Below are 25,812 nucleotides of genomic sequence, written 5' to 3'. Positions count from 1 at the left end.
TGATGATAACTTTTTGGTGAATACTCAAAGGAATACACTAAAAGGGTTCAAAGATTTCACTAAAGTATACCACCTCTTATGTTTATTTTAAGTTAGAAATTATTATGTTATCTAATAATCTTCCTAGGACTCTTGTTATTTGCTTCTTGCTACTATCAAGTGCATTCTCAATGAGGAAAGTTGGGCATATACTGCAAGCAGGGGCGGTTCCTTTCATGTAGGAGGGGTAGCCTTCGCTACCCCGAAAGAAAAAATATTCTTCAATCGGTCGGTATGTAATTTTATCCGGTTATCCCAAATAATAAACATTGAGCTATCTCAAACAAGTTCAATTGTCGAAAATTAGGATAATTAAGAAAGTAAAAATATCACTACATGATTGATATATTTATTTATAGTGGTTTGATACTTCTAGTCTCTAACAATTATAGAGAAAACTTTTTCAACAATAAAAATTATCAAGACAATAGTCGTAAACAAATTAAATGGACAATAAGTTTATTGCAAATAACCTATTAGTTTACATTGGAAAATACATTATTAATCTATTTAGTAAACACTCAATTATGGATAAAATTGGTTTCTTGAAATGCATTTTGTCCAAATTTTCTAATAGCTATTGTCAATTTTTATCCTTTGTTGTTGGTTTAATTTACATTTCGTATAAGTAAAAATTATTGTGATTTTTGTCTTGTATTGGTTAATTTACATATTAATTTTCTTTTAGGTCTCTACAATACTTGCAATTTTTAAGTTAAGTTCATAAAATTTTGTTTAATTTTGGTCCTTAATTTTTTGTTATAGAAATTAAATACAAGACTAAAAACATTTTTTTTGTGAAATTTAAAAAAATCGAGACAAAAATTGCATAAAATGTCTGTAACGATTAAACCTTAAAAATTATAATCTATGAGACTAAAAACATATTTTATCTTTAAATTTAATATGTTGGTTTTAAATTTTAAATTATAAGTAAGCATGCTTGCTGCAATTTACTTGGTATTCTACACATCTTTTTGTAATTTCTACTTTAAGGGATTTATGTTAATCAATCCTAATAATTAGGACTTTTGCTTTTGCTTATAATAGCCGTACACCTATTATCCAAGTCTTGGCATTTAAAAGGGAACGATTTAAAAGAGGGAAGAGAGAGTTGCATAAGGGTTTTAAGTTGTAGACTATTGCAAAACAAATATAATTCTAAATATTTATGTGTAAAATATAAAGAGTATTAAATTCTTTGACCATTCATAAAGTTGTTCATGAGACTTTTCTTCTTCACATGCGGTGTTAGTAAAAAGTGATTGTTGTATCAACTAACTATGAGACAAATCGTATCAGATAACTTAGTTGTAATGGCGAAATACTCTTAAATTCAATGCATTTACATGTCTCAATCAAATTCGATAAGTTTACTTCATCTTTGTTATTTGTTTTTTGGTTACAATCTTTGTTATTTGTTTAAAGTTGTATTAAATTGATCTGTACTTTATTTCTTATTGTTTATTATTTTATAATAATTCTATGTACTTATAATTTTCCAATTTAATAATGTTGTTAAGGAATATTAACCAAGCAAATGATTTGTGCAATGGAACATTTTTTCTTTGATATTTGTTTAGAGTTGTATTAAATTGATTTGTACTTTATTTCTTATTATTTATTATTTTATAATAATTCTATGTACTTATAATTTTCCAATTTAATAATGTTGTTAAGGAATATTAACCAAGCAAATGATTTGTGCAATGGAACATTTTTGCAAGTCAATATACTCGACAAAAATGTTGAGCAATTGTAACAACCGGTGAAAATATTGGTGACAATTCTTATTCCAATGATGGATTTGGTGTCTTCTAACTAAAGATTGACATTTAAATTTTAAAGAAGGCGGTTTCTTATTTCTCTTTCTTTTGTTGTGGAGAAATGAAATTTGTACAATCATTTTAGTACAACTTTTGTACAACTTTATCTCTCATACTCACATTATGTTTTTATTCTCTCTCTTCCTTTTTCTCTATCTACTGTTTTTGACCAATGAGAAGAGAGAACAACAAAGTTGTCTCAAAGGTTGTACGAAAATGGTTGTCAAAATATCACTACTCTTTGTTGTGACTATCAACAAAAGTTAAAGTCAATCACTTTGAAAGGTTGGTTTGTACTTACCAAAATCTATTTTTACACATGACCAATTATATGTTGTTGTATCCAAGTAACTACAGTAGAAACTCTTTAAATTAATACTCGGTAAATTAATAAACTCTCTAAAATAATAAATTTGTCCGGTCCCGACTTGGGCCAATGTAAAAAATTGAAAAACTTGATAAAATAATAAGATAATAATTTTTCGGGAGATCCCTTTATAATTTTCGGTCCCAAGAAAATCATAAATTAATAATTCATAGAAACTGAAAAAATATATTAAGAATACATTGAACACATTTGTTCCTCTTATTTACATTTACTGTACTTCAAAAGTAATTATTGATTTCTAATGCATATGAACACAGTAGTTACTAATTTACGTTGAGTCTCAAGGTTCGCTGCAACGTAATTCTAAGAGGCATAGACTAATTTGCCTTTTTGTTTGGTATGTACAGTATAATTACTTAAAAACTCATTAAATTAATAATTATTAATTTATCGATAAATTAATAACTCTCTAAATTAATAAATTTCTCCGGTCCTTACATTATTAATTTATAGAGTTTTAACTGTACAAAAAATGGATTGAAGTTGTTGATTTTGGATGAGGATGGTCAAGTTTGTACTACTACAAACAATGTTATGTATCCAGAGGTTTTTGACAACCTTTAATGCGTGGACCATAGGTATGATATTATGTATGGGTGGGTATGGTTCGGTTCGGGATGAAAAGTGAAGTGAATCAAACTGAATTGTTTGTTAAATTTAAAATAATTAAACCGAACCGAATTGTTTGCATTTCAAACTGAACCGAATTGTTCCAAACCGAGTCGAACCAAACTGTTGTTATTGGTCTTGTTGAAAAAATATATATAAAAAAACAAACGAAATTGAATTTTAAAAGTTTTTAAAACTAAATCAAACTGTTTCGAACCGAACCGAGTTGTTTCGAATCGAACCGAACTGTTTTGAACTGAACCAAACTTTTTCAGTTCAGTTCTAGAATTGTTAGTAATGGTTCGGTTTTTTTTTAGTTTAGTCCGGTTCAGTTCAGTAATTCGGTTAAGTTTTTTTTTTTTTGCGCACCCCTAATATTATGTATATATATAATTTTATATTTATAACTAATTTAACGACAATTATAATAATTATTTTTTTATACGTGGTCAATAAATGGTATTAACCTAAATGGCAAGTTCTTAATTTGTTTTGTGGGTCTTTTTTTAAAAGAGGGCTGAATATTTTGGGAACTATTTATAGAGCAAAGTGGTCTTCGGCTATTTTGTACTACTTGAGACTTAACAATTCAGTTTTTTGTTTAACCATTGTGAGCAATTGTAATATTTGTTAATACTAGTTAGTAAAAATAAGCAAACATTTTTGCAAATCAAATAATTCTTGATCAAAATGATGCGATCCAATTAAAAAACAGTTAATGGTTAATATGCCAGCATGTGATTCCATGATTCCTTGCTTGCACACCACTCTAGAGAGGGAATGCTTTTTTTCATTTTCAATCATGTTTCATATAATTGAGATTACATTTTAACTCAAATCACATAAAGTGTATCTTTAATTATACATGTGAATTCTGACTTTAGGTGACGACATCATAAGTGGCAATTACTAAACCCACCAACAAAACCCAATCTAAAACAGTCCCACCAAACCATCAAACACATTTTTAGCACAACAATGATTTACCTTGTGACTTCATTCCAAAGCAAACTTATTATCCTTTCTCTTTTACTCTTATATATTAACCCCCCCATTGCCACAAAACAAGAAAAAGCATCAACAACAACAAAGCAAAATGGTGAAACAAGTGAGAGCTTCACTAACATGTTTTGTTCTTTTCCTTCTTGTCATAGCTACTTCCATGATATCAATAGTTCACTCAAGAAACACAGTCACAGTGCCTAAAATCACAGTAACAGGAGAGGATCAAGCTCGGGAACCGCGAAAGAGATGGCAAAAGAAGACATGGATGAATCATGGAAGCCATCGTGGTCCTAGGAAACATCTTGTGAATCCAACAACAGAGGATGTTTTTCAGCTGGCTCGTGAGTTTCCTGTGTAGTACTTTTGTTTTCACATGGTGCTGTATGAATTAGTGAAGTTCATGTTTTTAGTGTTACTATAATAGTTCCAAAAATTTAATTACTTGTGCTAGTGTCTTGTATAGTATGGTATTTGATAATTGGTTTTTAATTTGTTATATTAACCATGAGTGCTGTTATAGATTTAAATTTTGTAAATCAGAAGTAAAAAACCACTGATTTGGTGGAAACAGACAGGATCAATCAGATTATCCATATGATCTGCATTTGCATGCTTCCTAGTTGGTAGAAAGATGAGTTTCAGGTCAATAATTGAATAATATGGTTGAAAAGTACTTGCAACCATTACACTAGAACCCACAACTATAGTTGTTGACTCCCACAGGAAAAAGAAAAAACTATAGCTGTTGATTTGTACATTTGGATAAGTTTATCTAATTAGTGGAGTGCCAATGAAGCCATGTTTGGATTTACATTAGACGTAGCAGTTACTGATTTTGGTCGTCCGATCCGAAATTGATGATGGTTACCATGATTTTATAAAGATTTAGTAAATGTGTAATGTGAACTGACTGATCTCAAATCAATGACGCAAATTGTTGAGTAATTTAATTTGGCCACTGCCTATGGTGGATACAATCCAAAATTTAATCATCCGTCCTTATATTATTTATTGAGTTTAATTGTTGTGCATCAACCTTGACACAATCAGTTTCGAAATAATCATACAAAAATCGCATGGTAATAAAAAGTGATGAATTCTTATTAGATATCGGTGTAAAACTATTTTACATCGACAATGCATGTCTTTTGATTCATTAATTTTTTTTTTTTTTCTTTCAAGAATCGAGTTTGACAAAAAAAACTCTGCAATTGCAACTATGGTGGGAGCCACGACTGTCAACTCCCATGCTTCCAGAGTCACAAAGTTTCACATAATTAAATATACATAGACCCCTCATAAATTAAATATACATAGACCCCTCATAAATTAAAGTTTAACTCTTAATTTAGAAACAAAACAGACAAGTGGTTGGCGATTTTATTGAAAAAAGTGTTACTGTGATATCAACATTTAGTTAAACGTACCAATCTTTTGGTGATTTGTTGTAGATGAAAACTAATTTTGCAAGGAATTTCTACGTAATACTCTCAACTAATGTGGTTGAAGTTGTTGCAGATGATGCCACTCTTGACAATAACAACTAATTTCATTAACACTCCCATAACCTATTTACTCCAATTTTATATGCAACACAGGCAGTGCCCATATTAAATTAATGTATCAAGAAAAATCCATTTTGGGTGCTTTCAATACTATAGTCGCACTAGGGGTTGCTTAGTGGTTATTATATTAGATGACTCAGCATGAACATTGTTTCACATACTTTCCACCAAAATGTACTAATTCATTGATATAATGACACCTCTCATGTAAACAAGATAATTTACTATAACAATGAATCAATGTCACACAGCTCACAGCAACAGCTTGAGAATTTTGGAAATCATTTACATTTTGATCAGTGACATTTAACAGAACCACTACCCTTGATGTAAAGTGGAAAATATTTTTCATGTAAGATTGGATAAGGTATGACCAAAATATCATTCATGAATCATGATCATAGTTGTCAAAAAAAAAAAAAAGTTGTCAACAGAAAAATACCATTCATGATCTTGGTTTTGAACATATGATTCCAACAGTTAGGTAGAAGATTTTAAAATCATATTTTGGGAATCATAAAAGCAAAGGAAATGTGACAAGAAGAATCAAAATATGCTAAATAAGAGACACTATGAGCTCATTATTGATTGGGCTTTGCTTTTTTTAATTTTTAAAACCATATATTATCTGTTTTAACTTTTTAGCTTTAAAAACAATAATGTAAGATACAATTTTGTAAAACAGTATTAGAAAAAGCCTAATCAAACAAGTTTTTCAGTTTTTTATTTTGGTTTTTAAAAAGAAAATTCAAACAGACCATATGAATAGCTTGACAATGATTAGGCCTTATACACCAAAACCATAGTAATTGAACCCATTGATCATTTACACTATTCACTAGTTTTAACTTCTATCAAGCATGGCCTAAGTAAACTGAAGCATTTATCAAGAGTACACACTACATAAAGGAAGGCAGAAATAAGCTCAAACTTAACAATGGACCGAAAGAAGAAATTCAAATTATATTACTCGAGTCATCATATAAAACAGCGAGTAAAAATGTACCTTTGTAATTATTATACATATGGATATACATAACGCATATTCGGGGGTATATAACATTGAGCTAAGTAAAGGATGACAAAAAATGTATACCACATATAAGTTGATGAAATTCATGACACCAAAATACCACATTAAAAACAATACCAGTTTAGATGCCTGACTCTTCAAGAAGTTTTAGAAGATTATGCTCAGGAGCACTAAGAGATGGTAGGATCATTCGATTAGAGTGAGATCTTCGCGGCCGAGGAGCAGGACCTTCAGACTCAAGGGCTCCTCCCCCTTCCTTCATTACTGGCAGGTCGCCTCTTCTACGCACGGTAGCAGATGCACGTTCTTTCCATATTCTTCCATCCTGATTATTGACGAATAAGATTTCAGAACCACAAAAGCTAAATGGTAACAATCAATTAATATAGTTCACTGTGCTTAAATTGGTATGTTTAACCACTGTGCTTAAATTGGTATGTTTAACCACCATGCTTATTTATATGCAAGGTCTATATTTAACCAAGTGCAATAATAAGCTTTTCGTTGCAGTTTACAACCAAAAGAATCATTAGCAATTAATTTCTTAAATGTATGCTAGATGCTTTAATTGAGAAATTGTGACTGTGCCAACAGAAGTAGGGAAGACAAGACAAAAGTAACGGAGCAAAAATACTAATCCAGGTAGGCATCTACTATTATTGAATTTATAATAGTCCACTTCCAACCCTACCCGTTGCTTTAGCTTTTGAAGATAGAAGGGAAAGAAATAACTCGAGTCAATGACTAACAAGTAGTGGTTATCTCAGTTTTCAGGGTTTAAACCCTGGACCTTCTGCTTAAAACTCCTTTGGTGTCCCTTAATCACTAACCGAGCTACCTACTTGTATCAAAGGATAGACTCCATAACCGAGTCATGTTTTATTTTGTTGTAGTCACACTAATAAGTCACATGTGCGACCTCAAAGATGTAGCCCTCAGGACGCTGAAGGGGTATCAAGAAGGAGGTCAAAGGTTTGATCCCTCTTGCTAACAATTTCCCCCTCCCCAACAAAAAACCACTAACATATAAAAAAAGGCACATGCTGCAACGAGAACATTAACACAAGAACCATTTTAAGAAGCAGAACAAAAGATTTCTCTGAAGTAAGATACCCACAACATCCCATAATATTGTTGTTAGTAATTTGTGCAATTATGTCGAGCTTTCTAAATAATTGCTCTAAGTAGTCTTGATGGAATAGCTAAGTAAAACCCTTCTCGACACTCTAACTTATCTGATTACCAAGGCATTAAACAGCATATCATACTTCTTATATTTTCACATGGCAGCATATTCATTAATCCAAAAAAAAATAACAAACCGGCAAGCTTTTGAAATGCACAATTCAATAAGGCTTCTTGTTTTGGAGCTCAAGTATTTAATCCAGAATAAGGTGACCATTATAGCATGCAAATATTGCAAATTAAGTATCATATGGATTTGAAAACACCGGCAAGATAAAATCCAAATATTGGACACAGATGAAAGACAAAGTCTAGTTACACTAACCCAACAACACAACCAGACTTGACACACTTTTTGTCGCCCATATACCGATTAACAACAATAATAGAGTTCTACGGTCTAAGCTGCTTAAATTTATATCAGTTCAAAATTCAAACAAACAATTTTGATATATAGTAGCATGATAAGAAAACCATATATTCGTCTTACATTAAGAATAGATGGTTCTGGCAACGGGCACTGAATTGGTCGATCATTATCAAGGGGTTCAACGGGATGTTCAACTGGCTTAAACTCAACAGCCACTTCAATTCCATGAGAAGTTGCAGTAGCAGCACTTGCAGCTACAGCAGCTTCCACCTCTGAGTTTGCAGGCGCCACTTCCCTCTCATCCTGCACAATATGAAGTCAACACAGTGTCACCAATTAAAACTCGTCCACATAACTTACCGAACAGACAAATAAACATAGGACATGTTTAGATTTGAGTTTATCTACTAGCAAAAGCACTGGTACCCTATCTGGGAGAGCTTATAGAAACAGATTATGACATCTCCATAAACTGTTTTCAACTTATTTCCGTAAGCTCTACATGTTAACTTATCCAAACAACTTATAGCTCATATGGAAACAGCTTAACTTTATTAGGGTCTATTTGATTAACTTATTTGAGCTTATCTACTAGCATAAACACCCGTGAGACTGTTTGGAAAAGCTTATATAAACAGCTTATGACATGCACATTAACTGTTTTCAACTTATTTCCATAAGCTCTGCAAGATAGCTTATGAAAACAACTTATATGCCCATAAACCGGTCTCGGCTTATTTTCATAAGCTCTACAGGATAACTTATGAAAGAAACTTATAGCGGATTCGGAAACAGCTTTCCTTTATTTTATCCTTTGTTATTGAAATAGTATATGCATAAAAGCGCTCAAATAAACTGTTTATCCAAATAGAGCTATATTTCTAAACCCAATTCCATAAACTTCACATTAAATTTTCCAATCCAACACCAAATCACATCATCACAAGGGAAAAATAACATTCATAAATCAATATCATTTAACTTAATTGACTTTCTTCAAATACAATCAAAGTCAAATAGTCAAAGCAAATTGTTTCACCCAAATTTGATCCAACAATAAAAAAAACAAAGAACAAGGCTTTCATATGAATACACAAAACCAAAAACAGAACATTTTACAAAACATTCTTCCACAAATTGTGATGATCATAAAACTAAAAATAGAAAGACATAAAACAAAACAAAAAACACAAAATCATTTTTTTTCTAACCAGGGCACTTTGTGTTCGTCGATGGATATTCTTTCCAACAGAGAATCTAGAAAACAAACCCACCATTTTTTCAGCTCAAAAACCAAAACCCAGAAAGAAAGAAACGATTTTTTTAACGTTGGTGTGATTTTCTAGTCAAAGGGTCGACTTAAATTCTAGTATTTGACAGTTTTTGTTTTGAACAACGTGAAATCAGTGGTTGCATGAAACGGGTTTTGATCCGGGTCAAGTTTGGCCCGAAGCAAGATGAGAGAGAGAGAGAGAGAGAGAGAGAGAGTTGAGAAGAGGAATCAATTGTTTACTTGCGTGAAGGATGATGGGTTTGGTTTGTTGTGCTGTAAGAATTCATTCGTTAACAACAAAATGGATTTAATTTTGATACACCGGCGGTGTAAAGTTTTCTACACGTGCATATATATATATATAGGGTTTTGCTAGAAGACACCTTTTGTGAAGGTGTCTTTTAGCAAGTTACTCTATGAGCATTTGCGAAAAGACACCAACTTACTTTTATGAAGGTGTCTTTTAGCAAAGTTATAACTAAAAAGTGAAAATCACACCTTGAGGTGTGACTTGCTAAAAGACACCACCAAAGGGTGGCTTGTAGCAAAACCCATATATATATATATATATATATATATATATATATATATATATATATATATATATATATATATATTTTTTGAACAGGCAAAAATGAATTATATTAACACAAACACCGAAATTGATTTAGCACAAGGTGTGCCAAAACAAACACGGAAAAGAACACAATCAAGTTAACAATACAAAACAATCAGTCAATACCCATACATACGAGCGGGTTTGACCACCAATTATGAGTACCAAAACTAAATACAACATTACTAGCTTTCAGCCACCACAAAGAATATGATTTTATTTTATCTAACATATGCTGAAGAGAACTCTGATGATTCCTAAATAATCTGTCGTTTCGGTCATTCCACAAAACCCAAACACACAGAAGCCAAATAAGATGAAAAAACGAACGCCGCGATTTCAAAACACCTGCATACTGAATAAATTGCAAGAAATGGTCTGAAATAACCTGATTCTCGGCCCCTGATACTCCAAGTCAAACCCTCACCAAAGGCCACAACGCACCAGAATAAGGACAAGCCAAAAACAAATGATTCAAATCCTCAACCTGCCCACACCCAGCTAAACACGACCGCTCCTCCATAGAGAGAATCCCACGATTTGCCAAATTTTCCTTTGTAGGTAACCGGTCCTTCAACAAACGCCACGCGAAGATAGAGACTTTCAGAGGAACCTGTTTATGCCAGATTAACTCCAAACTTTGATGTACAAGGGGTTGTGCCTGCGATGTCAACAAGTCGTACACACCACGAACCGTGTACCCACCACTTTGATCCGGTAACCAAACCCACCTGTCAGAAGAAGTATCCTGCAAAGTAACTGTGAGTAAAAGATCCCTACACTCCTCTATCAACTCCTCTACACGTGCATAGATAATTTAAGTGATACATCTCACATAGATAATTTAATTGGTGAACTAAGTGAGATTGAAAGAGTTTTGAAGGGGAAGGTGTTAAGTTCGATCTCAAAAACTAAGACGATCCACAATGCAGCACTCCATTTGGGTGCTTAAACGGGTCTCAACTGTACACGTCATTCGTTTTATAATTAATACCTGATAAGCACACAATCTCTCCAACCTAGCACCTCAAATTTTAAGAATAATTTATAAATTGGGTCCCTGCAATAACTTTATATCATTAAATTTTAAGAATAATTTATATATTCATTCATAATTATATAATTTTAAAATATTTAAATAATTTAATTATAAATTATAAAAAAAAGTTAAAACTTGAAAAAAAACAATATAAAAATGATAGCAAATTATTTGTTGTTTTGCTTAAATCCAATTACTGTATGTTTTTTTTTTTTCCCATTCAGATAGGTAAATTATTTGTTACTTTAAAAAAAGTTTTGGTTGAAAATTTAATGTTGATCGATTAAATATTACTCTTGCAACTAATATATAATATACTTTTTAATATTAAAATAATACAACAATTGAATAGAGCAAAAAAATAAAATTAATTGCACATGTGGGACCCATGAATAATAGGAGAGAGGGTGCCTATAAAAGCACTCATCTCTATAAGCACCATATTAATTGGTGTTACAATTGGGGTGCTTATTTAGCATGATGCTAAATAGGGGAAGGACTCCCCATTATAGATGGTCTAACATAACAACTGACATTTGTTTATATAAAATGAAAAATCACTGCATGATATTGTATTTTGAAGTATATGTAAAAAAGTTTTACAACATCGGTGCATAATAATTAATCATATAAAGGATACTTCTATTTTCCATATTACAAATCTATATAGATAATAATAAAGCAAACTAATTAGTATTATGGCAAGTGTGACATTTGTCAACAAAATAAGAGTGCTTTGCTCATTTTAGACTTGCTATTAGTAGTAATCTTTCCTTATTGGTTTTTTAATTAATTTTTTTTTACTTTTTATAATATTTCTGATCAATAGCAAAACGCATGAAAACAATTCAAACTTTGCCTTGAAAATAACCGAGCCACATGAGAAATTAATGGGCTTTCCATTACCAATGTGCCATCCCACCACACCTATTCCTTTCTTCCTTTCCAATGCAAACGGTAGCTCCTCTCCTTTTTTTTAAAAAAAATAATAATATTTCCTCTTCAGATTCTCTTTTGCATTTATCTCAATTTACTCGGTTTTCTACACATAAGGGTTGTGTGTAAGAGAGAAGATGTATCCAGAAAGATTTGCTACCAAAAGCCCACACAAACTCACCTCTATTCTTTCTTTCTCTTTCTCCTATGTCGATCTGCTACACTGGCTGCCACCTTTTCCTCTCAATCTCTGACGATCTTATGTTTCTTTTCTTCTCTCTTTGTTAGGTAAGTATTGATTTATGTTCTCTCCTTATCACCGCATTCAAAAAACTCGAATTGACACTCTTCTTCGAACAAAATATGCAGACTACTATAATAAAGGCATTGAACTCTGCCTTTAAATAAGGAATGTAAGCTAATTATGAAATCTTCTTGACGGATAAAGAGGTAGGTTATAAACTTTCCCTACATAGTATATTGGGTTATTTATTGTCGGGGTTTCCCTTTTTTCATCCATGTCTATGTTTCATAAGTTATTTTTTTTTTTTTGAAAGAATATTTCATATGTTCATAGTTCTCTTTCTTCGTAATAAATATTTTTTTTTTGAAACGGCAAAATATTATTACCAACAAGCCCGTGCAAGGCGCACTAACAAGCTTGGGTGGAAAAAAAAATACAAAGAAGGGGAAATCGGTTGCCATACATACAGTGGCTCGAACAAAAACCCCTTTAAAAAACCACCCCTCAACAAAAAACCGGAAGTGAGGCCGACATATACAAGTTAGATATCAAAAGCATATCCCTGCCTCACCACAAAACCACCAAAACAGGCCCAGGAACAACAAAAGACAGCTGCTACCTATCAAGTTACAACCCGCAACCCTAAACAAATAAAACTCCTACAAGCCAGCATCACAGAAAACGCAAACAGCTTCATTGGTTTAATGTTATGCTTTGTTATTCAGCTTCATTGGTTTAATACAGGTTTTATTTATGAACTTGCGTCAATCCTATCATATATATGATAGTGATATAAGATGTATTTAAGCCTACTTTTAGTTTCATTTGTGGGTTAGCGTTGATCTTATTAGGTCATGTCAAACATGCATAAAAAAAAGTTTAGATTTATGCTTCATGTTTGTTGCTAAGAGATACCTAACAATTTATCAAACATGACAGAGTTTAAACTTTCATTTTACAACATAGTCAAAAATATTTATTTCTTTTGTTACCAAGTGTTTCCAACGTCGAGTTCAAAAAGTGTTTTAAAAACAAGCAATTTCACAAGTATATCTCTTATGTAACTTAATTCCCTAATTACCATATGTTAAATTATACTGTTATTATGATTTTTTATGTTTGTTTTTTTGTGTGGCAGGTTTGAAAATTCTTTGGTTTGCAAATATTATGGTTGAAGATTTTTTGGATATGAAAGAAGATCTCAAGGATACGGACAAGAAACTTGGCTCCTGCTACATTAATATTTTCACTTTTAAACTGTTGTCTTTTGTTACTCCTAATAACATACGTATATTATGTGTTTTTAATTAGTAGCTTTATAATGGAAAATATTACAAATTGAAGCAAGTACACAACATCATCATATATATGACAAATGGTTTGGGCTTTCATTTTCTTTTTCTTTGCGTGTTTGCTTATGGTGTTTGTGCTTTGTTCCTTTTTTTAGTTTTTTTTGGTGTTTGTGCTTGTTAATTTTGCTTATATGCACTTTCCACAATCCTCTTTTGAGATTTTTTTTCTCTTTGTTTTAGTATTGAATTTCTTCAGGTAATGTTCGATAGATTGAAGCAAGATGGTAGTTTAATGTCTTATAAGAAAAGAAGATTGTGAAATTATGATCAAGTGAAGGCCTTGGAATAGAGAATGCAGTTTAACAAGCTAGAAGAATGAGTTGACCTGTAAATATTTTTTTTGGTCTGTAATTTAGCGAATTAAGTGTGGTAGTTGAAAGCTATGAGTTATACAAATTATGTGAAGTGAATCAAATTTAGAGACTATTCCTTACACTTTTTATTTTCAAAATCTTATGTTAAGTTTAAAACAATATAATATATATATATTTTTAATTTAATTTAAAGAAATTTTTTCGTGCACCGCACGGATATACACACTAGTGATTTAATTACAACTAATGAATGATGATAGACGTAAGAGATTTTGATTCTTAATTTAGTTATTAAAGGTTTAATCTTTTTTTTTTTTGACGTAAGGTTTAATCTTTATCTCTTGCTTGTAGAGGAAATCCGATTTTGTACCAAAAAAAAAAAGAGGAAATCCGATTTAAAGATGTCGTGTGTAATAAATTTTTAAACGGAAATTATTTACTTTATAAAATTACTTTTTTTATTAATGAAATCTCTAAGATAAATTAAAATAATTAGGGGAGAACAGAAAACTATAAACGATAAATGATATAATTAAAATAAACATTAATGTTTTGTTGATACATTACAAAACGAAAAAAATGAGATATTATTTTTAGGTTAAATATGTTTTTGGTCCTTATAAATATGTCAATTTTTCGTTTTAGTCCCTCCAAAAAATTTCTTCAACTTTTAGTCCTCAAAATTTTTTCCATCTTCACTTTTGGTCCCTTTTTTAAAGTAAACTCTATGCGGAATTCATATTTTTGAATAAAATTTTGCAAAAAATTAATAATATTATAAATATTTCTCCCAAAAAAAAATAGAATTTTTTACTAAAACATGAATTAAATATGAATTTTTATATGTTTGGTGATAAAAAAAATCATATTTAATTTATGTTTTGTTAAAAAAATCTAATTTTTTTTGGGAGCGACTTTTACAATATTATATACATTTCTGCACAATTTCATTAAAAAATACAAAGATTTACTTAAAAATAGGGACCAAAAGTGTTGGTTGAAAATTTTATAAGGACTAAAAGCTGAATGAAAATTTTAGAGGGACTAAAACGAAAAATTGATATATTTATAGGGACGAAAAACATTTTTTTTTTTGACAAAGGGACGAAAAACATATTTAACCCTTTTTTAACTAGAATAATATATATATATATATTTCTCATTCACTATACGTGAAGGAAAAAAATACCCAAACTTTGCATTATATGTTTAGGTGCAGTTTTTTTAACAAAAATCCCTGTTAATGTTTTTTTTTTTACAAAGTTCCTATAAATGTTTTATTCTTTTTAACCCATTTGGGGTTGGCCTAGTGGTTGACTTGGGATCTTGGAGTTTGCTCCTCTCAAGGTCTCAGGTTCGATTTCCTATGGTGCCAATTTCGGTGGGCAAGTCCATACAGAGCTTGCTCAGGCTTTAAATGGGGTCCCCGCAAGTGGGCGGTGGGATTGATCCCCTCGATTTAGTCGGTCATTGGATCGGATACCGTGTTTTCAAAAAAAAAAATTTATTCTTTTTTACATTAAATTCAATATAATAAACGGATAGAATGAGAGATCTAATAAACAACTACATTAATATAAAAAAATTGAATTAATTAATTAACGCAAATTCTATGGTATACTCAAAATTTTGAGTGTATTGGTACACCAAATCAATAAATTAATAGTTAAATGTGTTATTTTTTGAAGAGAAAAATTGTTTTCTATCACCTATAATTATAATAATTAAATCTTATTTACCAAAAACGTCGACGAAATAAAATTTAATTTTTTTGAATTTTTAGTACTCATAATAGAGAATTTTGATTATTTTTTACAATAAAATGTAAAAAAAAAAATTAGTATGATTTTTATAAACAATGAAATGATGTTTTTCTTATGAAATGACATTTTCCAAAATGAATGTGTTCGTTTGTGGTAACGGGAGTGGTGATGATTGTTTGTGAGTGCCATCACCGTATAATATAATGTTATTTTTGTTTTGATCGACAATAATATACTCATTGTAGATACCAGCCTTAATGTATATAATATATTTTCCTCAATGATTACTTGGATACGAGTTAATACCTTCTTGAATTGTCTTAAATTGCCCACTACCATCGTTGGCCACCGTTGCGTTGGGTTGGGCGAGACCTTGAGGCATCAAGGTACGATCAGCAGCAGAAAATCGCATTGGATAACCACCGCGATCAACCTAAAAAGTCGGTGATCTGTTTTCTTGTCACCACTAGCCACTAAGAGAGATACAAGAACTAATGAAATAAAAATTTGTAGAAAGATTAAGCGATGTGCTGAGTAACCTAAAGATGGTTGGTTTAAGTATCCCATCCTGCATGATTTTATTGAGTAACAAAATATTGGTTTAAAATGAGGTTACATGTAAAATAGAGATGTTATAAAGTCATGGTAAATAAAAAGTTTAGATGTTCACTGAGTTATTTAACATTAAAGGACCGAAAATTTTACTATGAAATATATGTACCTCGAAGCTCTCGTAGATACCAGCCTTAATGTATACTATAAAATAATTTTCAAAGACAAAAATACGAACGTATATAGTAAGGGGGCGTTTGTTTCATGGAATCAAAATATATTCCCAGGATTAACTTTCCCAGGATTATAACATTGGAAACTTCATTCCTAGGAAAGTTTGAAAAAAGTGTTTGGTTGTTGATTTGGAACCCCAGGAATCATTTTTAAGAAAATGATGTAATTATTAAAATACCCTTACTGTGTAAAATAGACTAGACTAGACATGTGCTCATTTTTCTAAATTATTGTTGGTCATTGTAGCAACAATATAAACTAATTTGTTAGACAATTTTAGTTAATCATACATTAATTTATCCATGTCCACTTTTATCAATGCTATCAAAATAACATGAGTGTTTTATTGTTCTAAAACCTTCGGTTAATAAATAAATAAATGCACCACCTACATTCAATCAATAAAAGCAAGTGATAAAAATTGATTAAGCTTTTTTTTTTTTGAGCAAAAAAATTGATTAAGCTTATGAAGAAGAAAAAGTGTTCAACCGCATAAATGGAAAATGTGGCACATAAATTGTGTGCAGAGACGTGCATGTAGTGGGTCTGCATTGCCGTTATTTAAAGGGTAAAAATGAACTTTTAAAAAATAACTTGTGTCAACCGTCAGGAATACATCATTCCCATCCATTTACACCGGGAATAAAAAGAGAGTAACATAGTTGAAAGAAAATTACTGGGCATGTTTTATTCCTTGGAACATTTTTGTGTGCATGTATACCAAACATGGGAATAAATGATTCCCATCTTAAATTCCTGGGAATCTAATTTATAGAGGTGAAACAAACACCCCCTAATATTTGTCCCTTAAAATAAAAGGTATTATTAATATGTTGGGTCTTTTAATACATGAACACTAAAATAAGTAATAGTACAGAAGACCCAACATGTTAATATATACCTTTTATTTTAAGGGACAAATATTATATACGCTTCGTATTTTTGTCTTTGGAAAATATTTCATACGTCAAATTTTGTAAACATGTTTACTCGAAGCTCAAGTCGTATGTAAACGAGGAGTCGTAGTTCATGTTGCAAGTTCGATTTCAATGCTAACTATTTTATTGGTTATTTGAACCTTAAATTTTTTGCCTTCGGATTCTTGTTGTTATAAATATATTAAGACAAGCAGTGTATAATCAAAATCTGTAAACATAAAGAAATAATTTACATTTGTATCATTTCAATATTTTTATTTTTATTTTAAGATCTCTAACAATTGGTAAATAATTTTATATTAAATATTATTTTCAACACGTACGCACGCCTGCGCGCGTGCGCGCATACACACACACACACACGTGTGTGTGTGTGTGTGTGTGTATATATAATATATTATTCACGCACTAACGAATTTGATTATAGCGAAAGAGGATACACTCTCACAATGTGACAAACCAAAGTTTGATTTCTAGCTGACAAAATACTCATATTTAATTAGTGTCTGACACATGTCATATAGAATTATTTTCGATTGAGGGAACTTTTGAACTTTTTCTTCTTATTTTTGTCTTATTCTCTCTAAATGCACTTAATAGGCGTCTATTTAAATTTCACTTTAGGTCTAAAAATACATTAGATCGGCCCTAAGAATATACTCAAAAGTCAAAACAAACACGCTGCATTTTACACCCAAAAAATAAACTACACAACATTAATTCTTTATTTTATTGACGATGCGATGATTCAAAACATAAGTAAAAAAAGAGCGGTGCTATATATCAAGAATATAGCATTGGCGAATTTGTCCCTACAGTTAAAAACAACCTGTTTGTAAAGTAACGACTATCACGGCTAAAGTATAAGTATGTGAAAGTATATATCATGGAGATCTCTTCTTGGTTTAATCCACTTTAATGAGTGTACTTATCTCATGGTCCTTGTTTGTAATTATAGATGGATGAGTTGGAGAGTGAATCACATTGTGCCATGAAAGTTGAAATGCACGTGGATGAAAGACAAAAGACCATAGATAAGTGATAACAAAATCCATATTGAATGAGGAGAACATACGAGAGTGAACAATAAAACTAGTGGTTCTTTAAAAAAAAACTAGTGGTAATACGTGAGTGTGCGGTGTCGTGATAAATTCGTGATGTTTTTCTTCGCTATATTAATCATTATTCTAAAAAAAAAATTATACGTCATATTTATTGTTTTGTTTTTTACAATTACATTATAACTATTGTTAAATTTGTCAAAATCATATCTAACTTATTTTGTATAGAAAATTATGTGACTACATATTTATCTGTAATTTTAATGTGACGTTAACTATTTTGGTCCCAAAAAAATTGTCCAAGCTATATGATTGTTTACACACAACAAAAATTTATAGTAACTATCAAATTTATGCTTTTAAAAATATATATTTTTTATTGAAAAATATAAAATTTCATAATGAAAATAAAATATAATATTTTGATAATATTTTTATAAGAAAATGACTCTTTTCAAATTTGCTTTAGTCATCGAATTGCATTGCATTGCATTGCATGACCATGACATATCGTAATTCATCAAAACTCAATAAAAAGAAGAAAAGGTGGCAACTATTATATACCTACTGTTGAGTAACAAATTGATATGATGTCTTTGGTAGTAAAAAGGGGAAGTTCGGTGGTTTTATTTCTTCTAATGAAAGTGTTGTGTTTTGAAATTGATGGTGAGTCTTCTTATACATGTTGATCAGTAGCTTAACCACGTGGAACTATAGGGATATCAATGTTTTTTCCATTGTGGTTTTGGCTTCAATATTGTGGTTATATTTATATATTTTTAAGATTGAAGATCCTCTCAAAAAAAAAAAAAGATTGAAGATCCTCTCCAAAAAAAAAAATGACGTTTTTCCTTTGAGTTTGGCTGAGCAACAAAATGAATTTGCCAATTTGTGATGTAGAAACAAATTATAATGATGATCACATTTTCGTTTATGATGGAAATGAGTAGTTTCAATAAACCAACATTTAAGGTGCTACCTCTCTCAAAAAAAAACATTTAAGGTGCTACCAACTTGCTTGACTTAGTACTAAAAATCTAAAACTCAACATCCAACCAAAGATAGGCTAACGTATATCAAATGATCCCATTATTTTTGATAAAGCTAGAATTCAATAAAAGTAACGAGGAGAGGCCTGAACCGTATTACATCATAGTACAAAAAGAGACAAGCCAACTAAACAAAACAAAAAAACAACAAAAACCAACCCAAACCAACCAAATGGAGGGGGCAGTCAACTCATGCTCATTCTAGAATATGGCAGCCCTGAGCTGTCTCTATCCAGCAGAGATTGGATAAATGGATGGGGGGTAGGCCACCATTGAGAAGAGAACAAGGATAGCCCTTGTCCATTTTTAGCTAAAGCGTCTGCAACCAAGTTGCCTTCTCTGTGAATATACGTCCAAGAGCAGTGATGCTGTTACAAAACCGCAAGCAATTTTGCCATCTAATTCTCATCTGCCAAGGGATCCCAATCTGTTTATGATAAGCATTCACCACCTTTAGAGAATAAGTCTCCACACAAATATCAGTTAAGCACATTTCCATTGCTTTCTCAATGGCTATCATACAGGCACAAAACTCAGCCTCAATCGCAGAAGCATGACCAATATTACTAGTGATGGCTCCTAAAAATGTCAAGCTGGAATCTCTAATCACAACCCCTATGGCACCACAAGGAATGACACCTGCAGAAGAGCCATCACAGTTAAATTTGACTGTGCCAGCCCCAGGTGGACTCCAAGCAATATCCTGCAAGTGCCTGGCCCTTCTGGTTTTGAAAGGGATATTAAACAGAGTAGAGATTTTGTAGTCTTGCATAGAGTAGACACCATGAACCAAACTTAAATTGTAGCTAAGCTTCACTTCTGCAAGCATTCTATTGAACATGGTTGTCAATGCAGTCTTCTTATTATGGAAATATCTTTGATTTCTCTCCATCCATATGACCCAGATGATGTGGATAATAGTAGAGTTGATAACTTGCTGCACAACTTTGCTTCCCACCCCCACTCTCCCCATCAGGAGAGTAGTACAATTGGTGTAGTTCAACTGTTGATCAGTCCCTTTACTTAGCCATTCCCAGAGTTGAGAAGTAACTGTGCATTCCAAAAAAAATGTGTTGAGAAGATTCACATTGCTTCATACAAAAGCAACATATGGAAACAATATTGCATCCCCTCTTCCTGAGATTCTCATCAGTGGGAATTTTGTTGTGCAACCATCTCCAAGTTATGAAGGCTCTAGAAGGAGGGATATAGGTGTTCCACAGAAGTTTAGACCAAGCCACACTTTGTCCATTGCCATTTAGGTGAGCATAAGCTATTTTATTGGAGAGTTCCCCATCAGTAAAATTTTTCCAATGCAGTTTATCATAGATGTCCTCAACTGGTAAGGTAATTTTAGAGATTTTGACAGCTAGTTCAACATCTCTAGTCAAGATACTCTCAGGGAGGCACCAATTACCATTCACAATGCAATCAGAGACCTTAAATTTAAGAGGATGCAGTAAAGAATGAGGGATGTTCCAGTAGTCAGCAATTGATCTATCAAGTCAGTTGTCTGTCCAAAAGTTTATGCTGCTCCCATTGCCAACAGACCAAATGGATTGCTCCAAAATCAAGTTAATATGTTGCTTCATGCCAGGCCAAACTGAAGAAGTGATATAGTGAGATTTAGGTCTTCCTTCCTTAAGAAATCTGTTCCTGCAGATATGGGCCCACTGCTCATCAGAAGTTGCCAGGCTAAATGAAGTAGAGAAGCTTGGTTCATATTGAGGGGATCTTTCACAACTAATCCTCCTTTTTCTCTTGGTTTACAAGTCTTGGCCCAAGAGATAGTGCAAAGTTTCCTTTGATTAAAACTGCCACTCCATATGAAGTTCCTCATTGCTTTGGCCACTTCAAAGAGTAAACTTGAGGGCCATTTGTAAACATGAAAGGTGTAAGTAAGCATACTGCAGATGACAACATTGACTAATTGCACTCTCCCCATAATTGTCAACAATCTTCCTTTCCAAGCAAGGAATTTAGACTGGATTCTGTCTACAATAGGTCTCAGGTGGCAAGACTTAGGTTTCCCCTTGAACAAAGGAATACCTAAGCATGTGAAAGGAATGCTTCCATGTCTGAAACCAGATATAGAGCTGATAGTGTGCATTCTGGACATGGGAAGAGATTCAGAGTAAAATTTGCTTTTCTGGGCATTCACCATTTGACCAGAGTATCTACCATATGAATTAAATAAATTCATAATGTGTCTAACATTGCTCAAAGTGCCCTCGCAGAAGATTAAGATATCATCTGCATAGAGGCAGTGGCTGGGAATGTACATCTGTCTAATAACACATCTGAGTGAGCCTTCCATCAGACACTAAAGCTTCAATTCCTCTAATAATTACCTCCTCAACTAAACAAAAAAGAAGAGGTGAGAGGGTGTAACACCCATACTAAATTTATCTAGAATATTTAGCATGTGCGTTAAACTTAATACTGGATACATTAAAATTACAATAAATAAAAATTTCGACTGAATAAATATATACATCACTGCAGGATCGTACATTTGCTTTCTAAATACACGTCTGAAACCATAATAAATAATCTGAACTATTACAACACGAGCATGTGAAATATATCATTCAGCCTCCTGTATTGTCTCCTTGCCACGTACAACCTGCTGATCTGAAAAAATAAAAGGGATTGGGGTGAGACGGGATGTCTCAGTGAGTTCCACCTATCCTAGGCTGTAGGCAATCTCAGGGAACCTAGGATCGCCATCTGTCTCTAAACTCAACCCTTTTTGGATTTATACAGTTTGTCAAGCATAACTGAGCGATCGGGGAATAACTAGGATCGCTATCTGAAATAGTGATTGAAATACTGATTCAATCCTGATACTAATGTTGAAATCATACTCATAATTATAGTCATAATGTCTATCATATTATGTTAGAAATGTTAGCGTTGAACAAACAATATTATCTGAGTTGATTTTACGAATAAACCCAGGTGGAGTAACCCCAGAATTTATTCCTCTGATAACCGGTATATATATAAATATTTCCAACTGGTGGGAACCCAACTGACGGGGATACCGGACTCCTCTGATTATTGTGGGGTCATCCTCACGGATAGTGCCCGTTCCAACTGGCGGGAACCTTTCGTATCCAACTGGCGGGATAACGAAAACCACAACTTAAACATGTTTTAATATTATAACTTGAACTGATTTTCTGATAACTGAGTTAATCTTCAACTCCATTACTGACGGGGAGTTAAAGAGGAATAACTTATCTTAACTGATTTTCTTATAATACAACATTCTGAGTCTAAAAATAAAGACGTAGTAAATTTCGTCTTTCTTCTGAAATTAATTCTGATACTAACCTATTCAGGTTCTAGGCATATCGTTGTCATATGCCATTCTTAAAAGGTTATAAAATTTCCCCATATCCTGATAAATTAAATCAGACTAATTAAGCCGAACTTTCATACTTAGAATTCTTTACTTTCCAATGATTGGAAATCTACCCATGAATGATTTGTTTTCATGGCTAATTTACTCTAAACATTCCTTTACACAAATAAATATACACTATGATAGTGTATGGTTAGAGGATATGAATAATACAATTTCGGCTACATATTCGGCAATAATGAGAATTGGAGTCTTAGCCAAGCCAAACCATTATATTACCTTAAAAGTGTAATTTATATTAGCTAAGAGTCGAAATAAAATAATAAAATCAAACAATTCTCACTTTACGTAACGTTAGCCGAAATTGCATATTTATTCATTCTCACGTAAAACTTATCATAATATTTTTCCTCTAACTTCTACATTACCATAATCATATTTATCAACATAAAAGTTATTTTAGAGTACTCTAGCAAGGGTATAAATCTTAATCATATTGTCACTAAATTATGTACTAATGTACTAAATCATATTCTATTATTCTAAAGGCATAATTTAACTACCCAAAGGGAAGTTTTCTAACTAAAGGAACTCACCGTGAATCATTCCTGCAAATTACAAGCAGCTTATCCCAAAATCTGCAGCTCTGCTATCGCCAAAACTCTATAATCACTTTCCCAAAATAGCTTATGCCTTAGCTTATAGGTCTTTCCCTTTCCGAAACAACTCAACTGACTTGTGACATATTCTTACTTAATCAACCAGCATACAAGAAAAAATTCCATTTCAGTCCCTGCACCAGAAGTTCGCCGTTTGGCTATTTAAGCACTTCTAAAACAGCTTAATTATGATTTAAGCACTTTTAACATTACTAAAACAGCTTATCATTTTTCCATTACTCATATGTCAATTAAACATATCTCTCATAAGCTGTTCTTCAGAAAATAATACTTGAAACAACTTGACTTTCAACTTAAGCTATTCTTCAACGGCTTAACTAGCAACTTATAACTTCTATCACATAAATTTCGACCCAACCTTTAACACAGAAGTTCCAACATGTATTATTAGCCCTATGAACCACTTATACAGTAGTTTGAACTCACAACTTAGTCGTTTAAGGCATTTTGATCAAAACAGCTTATATGACAACTTATTCCCTCTAAACAATTCAACTTATGTTCAAATTTGTCAGAATACAACCAAACATGATTACACTTCACATAAACCACTTGCATCAAAAGTCTAACTTGTTTCATCCAATAATCATTTATGATAATTTCCTTGAAAACAACTTATACCTCAATTTAGACACTTTTAGTTCAACATATCATCCCAACAGCAACAACACTAAAACTGATACTACTAGCAGCCAAAAATACAGGGTCATCACAGAATCCAAAAGCAATAACATATTATTTGTGATTACCTTCTAATGCTCCAAGTAGAAATCCAAAATCATAAGCTAAAACTTTCAAATTTCTTGTACTCAAACTTCAGCTCTCTTTTCATGTCTTCTGTCCAAGGCCTGGTTCACCAACACGAGGACTCAAAACTTGCTAACTAGGTCACAATATGATAAGGATCAAAGTTGTTTGCTTGTATGTTGATTTTAGCTTAAATTTGGAAAGAATGATGAGAATTAGGTGGGAGAAGAAAAAGGGCCGAGAGAGAGAGAGTTAGAAGAGGGGAGGAGATATATATTTTTTTTTTTGATGAGGGAGAAAAGAATGGGTAAAAATGAAGATATTTTGTATGCTTGACCTTTTATAGTCCTTAGATGAGTAATGACCAAAATGCCCTTTTCTACACTCTTCCTAGGGGTGGACAGATGGCCGCCCGAAACCGACTGACCCGCAAGCCAAAAGGGGCAGCGGTCGGGTCAAACCGGGTTAGACGGTTTGTCGGGGGTTGAAGAAACGGTTAAGAATGGATTAACTTGGACGGATACGGTCTAGAAATCTACACCCGCTATTTGTCCGAACCCGTCCGCATATTGCTATTCCAAACATTCACGTGCAGTAGCACGTGTAGTAGCAGCCTAGCTAGCAGGTATGTAAACAGGCTTTTTCTCACAAGACAGCTGTACACTCGGTCAGTGTTATGATTCCAACTTCAAATAAATTAATTGATGTCTCCATTTCTTTAATATTTCTATAAAGTTGTATATTTGTTTTGTGAGAAAGCGTGTTACCTTCTTCACTTTCATCTTTCAATGAAAGAAACTCACATCAAACTTCTATCCAGTTTAATTCTTCCATAAAAAAATAAAAACAAATCTTCAATGATGCTTCTAGTTTCTTAACATTTCTAAGTAATAAATAAAAGTTCTTCTATTATAGATTCATGTATATATGAACACAGAGAGAGCATTAGCTATCAACGTTGCAAAGTTTTAAAGTACTCCGAAATCACAACATCCACAAGTTTGTTGAGTCTCCACGAGAAGATTGCTACAAATGGAATATAGATATCTCTTAACTTTAAGTTTCTAAACAAATTCATGCTTCTTCTCTTCTCTTATCAATGGAATCTGGGTTTTAGTTTTTTTCTTTCTTCCTCTGTAAACCCGCGTAAATCCGACCGAATGAACCGACGAAACCGATAAACCGTAATAGTGTAACCCGCTGTAACAGACGGTCGAGTTTGGGTGTGGATTTGTCAACCGCGGATTAGTTCGGATTTGGCTTTTGAGCCCGAAACCCGTCCACACCCGTCCACTGTCCACCCCTAACTCTTCCTCAACTAAAATATCTGATAAAATGCCGTGAAAGTTTTAAGCGGAATATTACATTCACTGTGATCCGTTGGAATAATTTGATTCGGTCCGGAAAGTCTTATGTGCAATTACCATTTTGCCTTTCCCTTAAAAAAATCCTAAGATAAATAACTCATACTGAATTTTTACATGCGGGGTATTACAGAGGGGGTCACCCTGTCTCACCCCTCTGGTGCAGTGAAAGAAGCCAACAGCCTTCCCATTGACATTTATGGAGAGTTTAGCTGAATGGAGAATTGTGAGAATCCAATCACAGAAGAGCTGGCTAAAAC

The 25,812-nt window shown here is 32.5% G+C and overlaps 1 protein-coding gene and 1 long non-coding RNA gene across 2 annotated transcripts; both read right to left on the bottom strand.

The window, feature by feature from the left end:
- Positions 1 to 6,370: 6,370 nt before the first annotated feature.
- On the bottom strand, positions 6,371 to 9,539 carry LOC146920623 (cystic fibrosis transmembrane conductance regulator). The gene is made up of 3 exons (XM_085714042.1): positions 9,232 to 9,539; positions 8,141 to 8,323; positions 6,371 to 6,790 (listed from the first exon to the last, which is right to left on the bottom strand). The coding sequence occupies exons 1-3, from the start codon at positions 9,295 to 9,297 to the stop codon at positions 6,587 to 6,589; spliced, it is 453 nt and encodes a 150-aa protein (XP_085570168.1). The 5' UTR covers positions 9,298 to 9,539; the 3' UTR covers positions 6,371 to 6,586.
- A 9,895-nt stretch (positions 9,540 to 19,434) lies between these two features.
- Positions 19,435 to 24,498, bottom strand: LOC146920622 (uncharacterized). Its single transcript, XR_015011838.1, has 3 exons — positions 24,191 to 24,498; positions 23,358 to 23,554; positions 19,435 to 22,025 (listed from the first exon to the last, which is right to left on the bottom strand). It is a non-coding gene; the product is annotated as an uncharacterized LOC146920622 (long non-coding RNA).
- Positions 24,499 to 25,812: the final 1,314 nt, after the last annotated feature.

Source organism: Medicago sativa, chromosome 5 (assembly GCF_051527215.1).
Source record: "Medicago sativa cultivar Bolivia chromosome 5, Bolivia_mono, whole genome shotgun sequence".
Taxonomy (NCBI): domain Eukaryota; kingdom Viridiplantae; phylum Streptophyta; class Magnoliopsida; order Fabales; family Fabaceae; genus Medicago; species Medicago sativa.
The sequence above is the reverse complement of the archived record's forward strand: the minus strand, read 5'-3'. Positions and strand labels throughout refer to the sequence as shown.